Source organism: Oncorhynchus gorbuscha, linkage group LG20, assembly GCF_021184085.1.
Source record: "Oncorhynchus gorbuscha isolate QuinsamMale2020 ecotype Even-year linkage group LG20, OgorEven_v1.0, whole genome shotgun sequence".
NCBI lineage: Eukaryota > Metazoa > Chordata > Actinopteri > Salmoniformes > Salmonidae > Oncorhynchus > Oncorhynchus gorbuscha.
The window spans coordinates 30,300,182-30,312,190 of record NC_060192.1 but is presented as its reverse complement, the minus strand read 5'-3'; the positions used below and the strand labels follow the sequence as shown (position 1 = coordinate 30,312,190).

Here is a 12,009-nt window from a genome sequence, read left to right as displayed (position 1 = left end):
ATGATGTAAAAGCGGTGTCGAGGTGCGCCCTCTCAAATGGAACAGTAATCTGCGCCAGTCGGTCATGTTTTATCAACAAGGCAACAATATGTATCGTTCAAAAACATACAATATCTCCTTTCCTTAAAATATATGCTCAAATGTTACAACTAGTTTTCATTGCGAAGGTAGATAAAGCATTTAAAAAGAGCAATACATTTTGCATGTGAAAACACCGATTCCTACAAATTACTCCACGACTTTCGGTGTCGGCCTAAACGGGTTCTAAAAACGAACGCAATCAACGCTAACCCGGGAATGTCCGGATAATTAATCGAATCCCCACACTGACTGAACGTGCCACGGTATCAAATGCTGTACGTCCATTCTGGAAATGTCATAAAATAGATTCAAACGCCTCAAACTTTAGACAAACATACTGTACATGTCATGCAGTGTTTTCAGTTGAAGTTTGTTATTTGTCAGATAAACTATCTCCTGGGGGGAGGGGGCTAAAGAAAGCAGGGATCAAATGTGATATTATTTTGAACACATGAGGCACAATTCAAACATAAATGTATTCAAATATAGGTGTAAAATAAGCTAACAGAGGAATTAGCCAATTATAACAATTGCTTATATAACTCTATTTTTCTAAACTGCATTGTTGGTTAAGGGCTTGTAAGTAAGCATTTCTTGGCTGATTCACGTGATGTGTTGTCTCTACCTTCTTGCCTTTGTGCTGTCGTCTGTGCCCAATAAGGTTTGTACCATGTTTTGTGCTGCTGCCATGTTGTCATGTGGTGTTGCTACCATGCTGTGTTGTCATGTGTTGCTGCCATGCTATGTTGTTGTCTTAGGTCTCTCTTTATGTAGTGTTGTGGTGTCTCTCTTGTTGTGATGTGTGTATTGCACTATATTTTTTATTTCGAATCCCCCATCCCCGCAGGAGGCCTTTTGCCTTTCGGTAGGCCATCATTGTAAATAAGAAATTGTTCTTAACTGACTTGCCTAGTTAAATAAAGGTTAAATAAAAAAAACTTACTTCATACCTGTATAAAAAGAGAATAAATAGAATCCGTAAACACACCACTCAATTCACCATACACAGTAGTATTTACAACATATGAAATAAAACAAGTACCGTGCTTTCAAGACAACTGGGAACTCGGAAAAAAAGAAGGTTGAATCATGACATCAGTGATTTTCAGGACGGAGCTCTAGAAAGAAGCCCAAGTTCCCGACTTGGAATTCCGAGTTGAAGGACTGTTCTTCCCAATCGGAACTCGTTTTTCTTTAGTTGGATGACTGTTTTCCCAATCGGAGCTAGTTTTTTCCAAGTTCCCAATTGACTTGAACTCACTGAAGTCTGAGATTTCCCAGTTCTGAGTTTCTAGTTGTCTTGAACGTGGCAGAACTCATGCTGGATTGACAGCATGTCCAATGTTGAATGTTTATCCTTTTAAGCTTGGAAAGAGACCCTTAAACTCAGACCACGCACCCATTCCACTTAATAGCAGGTTAGTGATTGCTTTGCAATGCTTGCAGTTAACCACTGATTCCTTTCAAACCACTCATTGTTGAATTTGTGATTTCTAACTTGTTGTGTAATGTTTTTGTCCAATGGCTTATGAGCACTGATACCGTTGATCTATAATTTCTATTCAACATTTTTCTTCATATGACAAGGATTGAAAAGGATTTGCCAGCTAAGATTTTGAAAGTATGATGTTGACATAATCAGTCCAATAAAAGCTACGGTAGATTTAACGTGATTTGACATCATTTATCTGTGGCCAATTATTATAATATTTTTTTTATTTAACCTTTATTTAACTAGGCAAGTCAGGCCAATGACCTTGACCCTTCTTGGATGGGCACCTCTAATGTAACACTATGGCAGCACCCAAGGGTCTAGAATTTTCTATCTCTACCCATAGATTTTATGGTGATGTAGTGTCATCATGACTGACAGAACACTAAACCAATCACGGCACAACTAGAGAACCTTAACAAACCCTACTGTCAGGATTTGGCCAGGGTTGTTCCGGTTTTTGGTCACTAGATGCCCCCATTGTGCCTGTTGACCTTTTGTTTTCCCTTGATCCCCATTATTATTTGCACCTGTGCCTCATTTCCCCTGATTGTATTTAAACCCTTTGTTTTCCTCAGTTCTTTGCTCTGTGTTTGTATGTTAGCACCCAGCCCTAGTACTCTGTGAACTCTTGTTGATCCCGGTAGACTCTCTTGTGGAATTCTGTTTTTTGTTCTTGTTTATTTTTGAGTTTTTTATGCTATACCTTCCACCTTGTGGATTTACCTTTTTGTCTTGGAGGATTAGCTTTGTTCTTGTGGAATTCCTTTTGAGGTTGTGAAGTTACATGTTTTCCTGAAGAACTTCACTTTTTACTTCATTAAATACACCGTCTCAAGTACTGCTGTGTCTGCCTCATCTTCTGGGTTCTGCCGACTATTCGTGGCTCAGTTGGTTAAGTGACTGTTTCTCACTCCGGAGACCCGGGTTCGTAACCGGGTCCTGACACCCTACGCTCCATATTTTCCGCTGGCTGCCCCACCACCACAGAAAGCCCTGAGTTAGGCTGAAACACCTGCATTTTGGAGCTGCCTTACATGCTGACCAGACCGCTCGTGCGCATGCATGCACATGTTGATTTTGTCCACCCACACCAGACAAAATCAGGACACACAGGTTGAAATATCAAACAAACTCTGAACCAAGTATATTCATTTGGGAACAGGTCAAAAAGCATTAAACATGTATGGCAATTTAGCTAGCTAGCTTGCTGTTGCTAGCTAATTTGTCCTGTGATATAAACATTGGGTTGTTATTTTACCTGAAATGCACAAGGTCCTATACTCCTACAATTAATCCTCAGATAAAAGGGTAAACAGAGTTCATTTCTAGTCATCTCTCCTCCTTCAGGGCTCTTCTTCTTCTTTGGACTTTATATTACGGTTAGCAAGCAACTTTAAAGTGCATTGGCACCACCAACTGGACTGGAATGTGGACCTCAGTTCATCTTTCAATCACCCATGTGGGTATATGCTCCTAAAAATCAATGAGGAGATGGGAGCGGCAGGACTTGCAGCGCATCAAGTGTCACAAATAGAACCAAGTTCTATTTTAGCGCCTGGCTACACAGACACTCGTTGACTCGCCCGAGCAGTGTGGGTTCAATGATTGAATAACATGTATCTGTAAAATTATTCCGCAAAGCTCGCGCACGCGACGCGAGCGGTGTGGTAAGCATGTTACTCAAGAAAGCAAAAAAAGAGACCATGTTTGTCTGCAGCTTTATTATCTCAATGAATATGTTTTTTTTATTTTTTTACATTGTTTGCAAACTGATATGACTTAAAACAGGTGGGGCACCTGCCCTGAATGACAGGTCGCCACTGGTAGGATTACAGGATATCATGCAACATTAGGAAGCAACGTTTATCATATTTATTTAAGAGGAAATAGGCCAATAGCAATTTTTATAGCAGTAACCCCCGCTTGGAAACAACATTTTAAAGAAAATACTATTACAATCAGATTTTAAAAAACAGATTAAAATATACCTTATGGAACAGCGGGGACTGTGAAGAAATATACACAAAGGTACAGACGCAGGCATAGGCACACTCACTCTCCACACATGTACATTGTAATATTGTTGTTTGGTGGTATTATACATTTTGTATTGTAGATATGCAGTGGTGTAATAATGTTGTATGATGTACTGTTTTATCTCCTGTACTATTTTATAATTTGTTTTATATGTAATGTAAGTGCCTTAATGTGTTTGGACCCCAGGAAGAGCAGTGGGTATCCCTAATACATTTAAATACAAGCTCCTTTAACATACCATTTTATTGAAGGTATAGGCTAATATTCCACATTTCAGATGCTCCCTCTATTCCAACGAGATACAGTGTGCAATAGTACAATTTAAATTTCACAAGGGATTGTTTATAATATTAAAACTGTCAGCTGAACACTCAATCAATTCCAACTATGTTTAACCCTGTGCTAAGATCATTTTTTTCATTAGCTTGTATATGCATAGATGTCTTTTTTTTAAATGACATTATTAGAACCATTTTAGACATGCACGCTCATAAGTAGCCTAGCTCATAATGCTACGCTATATTGTATGTGGTCAGTTTGTGTAATTAACAGTGTTTTTTCTCGCAATAGGAGGGTATGTCATTATTGCAATGTTCAGTGCATTTTACATTTTATTCTCTCTCAAAAATCGATGCATTTAAAAATCTTACAAATGGTTGAACATCAAACAAAAATGCTTGCATTTATTACAAATTGGGTGCCGTAATATTAAGGATGTTCATATGTTAAAATTCAACAACAAAAAATATGATAGAAACTCCCTTTAGCCCATGCATACACCCAACCCATCTAATACGTATTATCAATGAGGGGGAGCAAGCAAGTGCACATCAAGGGGAGAAGGGTAATTAGAATGCAGCCATTGTAAGTCTCATTCAATACCAGCTTGTTCATTTTCACTTGTGACAGGAAAAGTGGAAGCTGAGGAGGAGCACGTGGACAGGCAATCTGACTGGTCTGTTAGGATGGAGAAGTTGCTCTCAGATTCACTGACGCTGCCAGTTTGGGGAACCAGACTGTACTCACGAACAGGACAGGCAAGCTCAGTGAAGTTAGACTGGAAGCAAATGTCCTTGGAGATTTGACGCCAGGCCTTTAAAGGTAAAGGTTACATGTAATATGTGAGATATAAGATGGGATTTACACTGTATATAACAGTAATAGAGAAACAAAGATTATAATGAAGTGCAATGCATGGGACCAGGGATAAATATTACCTCTACATTCTCATCTAGGTTCTTTCCTGGATTAGGCACAATGGGAATGAGGATGAATCTCAGTCGTTCTCTACAAAGAGATAGGGTCAGTTCAGAATCAGAGTATCACTTTTTTTCAGAGGAAGAATAGAGGAGACTGATAAAAAATAAAAAAAGTAAACTATACCCCTTGATTTTAGTCTTTATTTGGGGCCTAAGTGTGGCGTTAACTTCTGTTGGCAAACCCACCTTTCCCTGTAGACCAGCATGCAGGCCAATATGAAGAGTGTCATGGTACCCACTAATGACAATACTGGCTTCCACACAGACATTGAGCTGCCAGATATTTCTAGGCCAAAGAGAAAGGTTGACATGACAAAGTCCTGACAGAAGTCTGAGCACTACTTTATAACCATAAAGCAAAGCAGAGATTTTGTATGTATTTACCTGTGATGTTATTTCCCTTCCTGGAATCCCATTGAATAGGCTGACTCCATTCACTCCAGAACTTGGACTCACCACACATGTCATTTACTCGTGCTCTCACTTGAAACTCATACCGACTGCTCTTTAACGGGAAAGCCACAGCATACTTCTGTTCCTTGCTTGGAGTAGATGTCTGAAGAAAGGAACAAAGAGAGTAGAGGAGAGAGAGAGTTTTTTTCAAAGATTTGTCCAGCATTTTGTTGAAAAATGACTAGTAGGCTAGTGTCCAAACAGTGGTCCAACTCCTGAGTCCTGATCCATGCCCACCTTCCACTTGTCGCCGTTTATTCTGTAGCGAACTTCACTCTCAATGCATAAGGTGTTCTTGCTGTTGTTCCAGTACAGATTCAGCTCTGGGTCTTTGTTCATCTCAACTGACAGGTTGACAGGAGGGTAAAGCTTCACTAGAAAAAGCGTTAAGGAGGGTCAAATGTTAACGACACATCAAATGAAGATTGAAATAGGAAAAACACAAGTTAAAAAGCCTAAAGAAGACTATTGCTCTTCATGTTACATGCTGTTCTGTATGTAAGGTTCTGATTTGATTGAGAAAAATAACCTACCCATGCTTTTCAGGTTATGGTCCTGCACATAACTGTTGTTCTGATGGACCAGCTTGGTTGTCAGTGTTCTAAACCTGTCAGACTTGTCATAGGACAGTCTACATCCCACAGCATAACTCTCCTCCTGGAGATATGTTGTGCACTCCTCCATATTACCTTTGATGAACCTAAACACATACCATGTGAAATTGATGGATGAGAATGAGTAACAAAGTACGGATATTCAAGATTTGACAGAGATACACCCCCCCGTTTGTATTCGGACAGTGAAGCGATTATAAATGTTTTGGGCTCTATACTCCAATATTTTGGATTTGAGATGTTTCCTATGAGGCAACAGTACAGAATGTCAATTTTTATTCACGGGTATTTTCAAACAATGTATCCATTTTACAGTTAGGAAATGAAAGCATTTTTATGTATCTAGTCCCCCCATTTGAGGAAGTCTTAAGTATTTGGGCAAATTAACTTATGTATTATAGTAGTCAAAAGTGACAAACTTGTTGGATGCATTTGCAGTTTGTTTTGAGTTATATTTAGCCTAATAGCAACTGAATGGTGAATGATGACTGGAGTCATTTTCTTTCTGTGATAAGATGTTTCTGAACACTTCTAAATTAATCCTGATAATGCCATGATTAAGAAAATAAATAATGAATAGTGATGAGTGAGAAGGTTATAAAAGATACAACAAAACATGCTAACCTCTCACCATTACCAATAACAGGGGAGGTTAGCATTGTTAGCGGGTATGATCTTTGTGCCTCTGCAACCTTCTCACTCATCATTTTTCAGGATTCATGATTATCCATAATCATTATAGTATCCACACTAATGTAGAAGTGTTCGGGAACATCTTCATTTCTTAATAACAATAAAAGTCACTCCAAAATGACATAATACATTATTCACCATTCAGTTCCTATTGGGCTAAATATAATCCGAAATACAACCAAAACAAAATGCAAATACATTCAAAGAGTTTGTAGAGTCACAAGGTTGATGTGGTCATTGAGTGCTAGGAATTTGGGACCAAATACTTGGCAAGCATTTTGGGCAAAGACCTCAACACCCATCACATTGCACTAACCTGCTGCTGAAAAAGGTGAAGTTGACCTCTGGGATCCTCTGTTCACTCCAGATGCAGTTGACATAATCCAGATTAATGATCAGGCAGTTTACATCTGAAAAAATGGAACAGAAGTTGAACATCTGTTTCTAATATGACATTATACCGAATCTTTTAAAGGGGAGCTGTGTTATGATATCTAGAGGAGTTGCATAATTACATTGGGCGTTTACAGTGTTTTAAGAGACAAATCAGATAATATATATTAAGGGTCTATACCTTCATGTATATCATGACTAGAGTACTTTTCCACCATCACCTTGAATTAAATGAATCATTTTATCAGTATGTGAATGTATGAGACAAGATGGATGGCCATGTTACAGGAAACCACAAAGTAGTTGACGTCAATCTCAGACTAGCAGGGGAATTTTGGTGTCGCATCAGCAATAGAAATGGCACATGAAACTTTACTTTTCAGATTATTTAGTGTTTCTACGAAGTTATGTAATAGTTTGATCAAATAAATTGCTATAATACCTGGTAGAAAGTGTAATTTGTTTATTATTTGATGAGTCCCAAAGAAAGGGTAATTAAATTGGCATTATGTAATTACATTACATACCAGGTATCGATTCAATAAATATAGTTCAACCAAAAACTTGAGTTTTTAAATGTAACGATTATATTTCCTGAACATAGAATACTATACGTCATAGTCTAAAACAGTTATTAATAACTGTAGAGAAAAATATATATATATATAATTTGCTGAAACACTTTTGTGAACATTGAAAAATAATTCAAGACAAATGTCAACTGAGCGGAAACCATCCATTAACATGAGCACACAATAAAATGATCAGAAGATAATCTATTTTATTAACACATATACATGTAAAAAATTATAATAAATCCTACAAAGATTCTCTAAGATTAAAAACAGTATCAAAAGTTAAGGGCACATTGGCCGGATGTGTTTTTGTAGCACCAGGTTTTAAACAGGTTGAATAAATTAACATTAAAATAAATGGCAACAGAACAATCTTACTGTGTGTGGAGGGAGCCTCATATCCTTGGAGAGAGACGAGGAGAAACAACCAGCTTCCAAACATCTTCATGTCAAAATAGATGACAGTGGGAATGAACGTAACTAGCTATACGCTAATGCATTTGTGTATGGCTGCTCAGTGACTTCCTCTTTTATCCCCTTTAGATTCACTTTTTTTAAAACAGCCATGGTAGGTGTTACATTTCCTGTTCCACTGGCCACATCTTTAAATCTATGAAAAATACAGAAAGACAAACTACAGAAAAGAACATTACAGGGGGATTGTACAGACCATTAATAATCTACAACTATAAAGTAAATTAACTATGCACGTTCATTAACAGTCAGTAGGTAAGCGATAAACACAGAAGCTTTGTGTGTTATGTGTTAATAACATTTAGACTACGTTACCCAGCAGGCTATGCGGGCACGGGAGTTGGTTAAAGAATGCCTTGCATGGCTAAACATGGAGTTGTCTAGCTGAAGTATATGTTCATTAAAAGTAGTTAAACCTACGCCCCGGTTTGTCATTATATAAGGAACAAACATAACACTTTTTACATAATTAGATTATAAATAACACTTAATCCAATGTTTGTTTACAATCAAAAGTTAGTAAAAACAAACATTTAGTATAGTATATCCTTTTGAATTTAAAGTAGGCCGTCTATAAATATGCGTTGTGGTGATACTGATTAACTTGAAGCAAATGAGAAGTTCCTGTGTAAAACATTTTTTTTACATTTAAAAAAAGTTCCAGTTAGTGTCAGTTCCACTACTTAAGCTTCAATCAAGTTGCCAGAATTCATCAGCTACATCATCTGTCTTTTTTCTACTTAAAAAGGGTACAGGCACCAGAAGGAAGTCTGTGGCAGGGCTTTGACACGGAAACATAGAGGTGTAGGATCTTAATGTTGTCACCCTGTTGTTGCAAGAACATTTCCTGCACTTCAGAAAATGGTAACTTGTTGTGTATTCAAGGTTTAAAAAGGGTTCTAAAGTTTGTAATTTCCACTTGAACATTTCAGACTTTATTTGCTCAAACAAAAATGTATCAAACCCTACACAAAAACATTTTTATAATCCACACAATAATTATAATTTCTTATTGCTGCAGGATTAAACTCTTCAAATTAAGATCCTACATCTGTAGACCACAATTTAATCAGACCATACTATCTTGAGCTAGTGTGATAAAATGTCATGCAGAGACAAGGCTGGTGAACTATAGTGTTGCTTTTATGAAGATTGACATACAGTATGTAATGTTCTTTGCAGCATTTTCCTGATAACGTTTCATCTTTTGTTGTATTTTCCCTGTATCACATTGCGCACTACAATGCCTCCATTCTTGATTCTGTTTTCACAATGTAATAAAAACTCCCAAGAGCATCCAAAAACAGGAAATTACCCAAAATCAACTATTGAACCACACCTTGACCACCCAGGTCTCTGATCTACTCTTAGAAAAAAAGGGTTCCAAAAGGGTTCTTCCAGTTCTCCATAGGAGAACCCTTTCGGTTACAGGTAGAACCCTTTTGGTTCCATGTAGAACCCTTTGTGGGAAGGATTTTACATGGTACCCAAAAGGGTTCTACCTGGAACCAAAAAGGGCTCTTTGAAGGTGTATCCTATGGGGACAGCCAAAAAACCCTTTTAGGTTCTAGATAGCACCTTTTTTTTCTAAGAATGCACCTGCATTTCTCCTCAGCTGGAATTTGATGCTCTCCTAACTCCCTTCCACATTCATCCCACTAACTGATACAGTAGACATCACATCAGTATGGAGAACAACATGCCTTCAGGGCCTTCAAATATACTCTTCTCTTATTATAAAAAAGTAAGTTATCCAACCTGTTTCTAATAAGTAAACACTGGTTTGCCTGCTCAAGAAGTGGTCGTTTTCTTCTCTCTCATTTATTTATTTTACCTTTATTTAACCAGGCAAGTCAGTTAAGAACCATTTCATATTTTATGATGACAGTAGGTATTTTTGTCATAGATGACTGCCTTTTCCATGGGTTACTTTCTGCCTAGGAACATTCCGTTGTGTTGCTTTCTGTTAGCTAATTGTTGGATGCTGATAAGAGAGAACCGTGACTGGTGGCCCTCAGACTGGTCCCTAGGTGACTTGTTATAGAAGCGAGGGTGGCACGATACCCATCCGTCATGCCGTTTCTGTGTTTATTCCGGGCTTGGGCGGTTATGGCGCCAGGCACTTTTGCAGTGTGGGGCATCACGTCCTCCCATCCTGCAAACACTGCATCAGCTCCAGATGCCAATAACTTTACAAGGCCAACCAGTGGATGACCCGAGCATGGTCTGTGACCAGTGCAACCTGTTGTAACAGAGCTTTAGCACCTGTTTTACCCCTCATCATTTATTCTGCTGCTCTCATTAGTTGAAGGCATATTGGTTCAAGTGGTTCTACCAGCTTGATTGGCTTCCCTTGTCCCCAGGCTATTTACATATTTCTTCCTCTTGTCTAAGACGCATGCCCTTGCGTTCAGTGTATGGAATCTCCTACATGTATCAAGGGTCCAGTCTCAATAAAAGAGATCCGGCTTTATGGGTTGTGCACCGCGTTGGACTGAAACTGAGGCATTCCAACCAAGCTGACCACAGGAAGACACTCTCTATTAATCACCACTACCAGTCATCTTTTTGGAATGGTAGAAAGCAGAGCTTCCCACTGCCTCTGCACACTGCCGCAGACTAACAGAGAAAGACGACAGAAATGCAGTAGTTCTCTGGATGCGTAATAGATAGATGGAGACATCTATATTTTATGTTCTATATTCTATGTTCTGTATATGACTCCTTCACTTGTCCCTGCAGATTTCTGGATAACCAGGGTCATAATGGACTCATCTGGACTTACTTTGTACTTCACGGTACATCCCAAGGATAATGAACAGTTTCAAGACGTGATGAAATAAGCAGAAGAAAGAACACAGGGAGATGGCTTTTTTTTTTAAATCGCTGCCTTTATCAAAAGCTGTTGTACGGGATGAGACTGAAGTGCTCCTCTTTGATCATGAAGCATCCAGTGTGAGAAGACTCCATCCAGTGTGAGAAGACTCCATCCAGTGTGAGAAGACTCCATCCAGTGTGAGAAGACTCCATCCATTGTGAGAAGACTCCATCCATTGTGAGAAGACTCCATCCATTGTGAGAAGACTCCATCCATTGTGAGAAGACTCCATTCAGTGGACAACGAAAGAAAAAGAAAGTGGAAAGCAGCTTGTGTATGTATTACATCTGTCAAACTGAGTATTGATTTAAACAACTTACAGAGATGATAGCCTAAATTAGCCACTTTTATGAAACCTTTTTGAGCCACTGTATCTACTAACAGGGCCGTAGTTTATCCCTTCGGAATAAATTCTGTTTTAACAAGTTGATTGGATATAAAGGAAAGACACTGACAGCCCTTGATATCTAGTGGTCAGTGTTAATTATATAACACGGTCTTTTTTATAGTATACTTAAGCAATAAGGCACGAGGAAGTGTGGTATATGGCCAATAACACGGCTAAGGACTGTTCTTACGCGCATCGGACCGCGGATTGCCCGGATACAGCCCTCAGCTGTGCTACATTGGCCATTAACCACAAACACCCGAGATGCCTTATTGCTGTTATAAACGGGTTACCAACATAATTAGAGCAGTAAAAATACATGTTTTGTCAAACCCGTGATATACGGTCTGATATACCACGGCTGTCAGCCAATCAGCATTCATGGCTCAAACCACCCAGTTTATAATGTTTACTTAGTATGTGTTTACTTCACTTGCACAACATTAGGCAGATAATGTGTATGTCTGTGCCCTTGTGTGTGTGGGGTGGGTGGAGGAAGTGTTTACAGCATAAGGCATGCAACTGGCGCCACAGTTTAGGATCAGGAATCATGCCAGATATCCTGCTAAATGTTTTTAAAACACAAAAATTAGGGTTGGTCAATGTCTGTGCCATCTGTACCCTAATCCATCACCTCATGGGTAAGACAACATTTAAAAGAAAATACCA

General features: G+C 38.6%; 1 protein-coding gene across 1 annotated transcript; it reads right to left on the bottom strand.

The window, feature by feature from the left end:
• Positions 1-3,282: 3,282 nt before the first annotated feature.
• LOC124006721 (cytokine receptor common subunit gamma-like) lies at positions 3,283-8,137 on the bottom strand. Its single transcript, XM_046316835.1, has 8 exons — positions 7,979-8,137; positions 6,949-7,042; positions 5,859-6,025; positions 5,563-5,699; positions 5,257-5,428; positions 5,059-5,158; positions 4,831-4,900; positions 3,283-4,706 (listed from the first exon to the last, which is right to left on the bottom strand). Exons 1-8 carry the CDS (start codon positions 8,046-8,048, stop codon positions 4,485-4,487), a joined length of 1,032 nt encoding a protein of 343 aa, XP_046172791.1. The 5' UTR covers positions 8,049-8,137; the 3' UTR covers positions 3,283-4,484.
• Between the last annotated feature and the right edge of the window lie 3,872 nt (positions 8,138-12,009).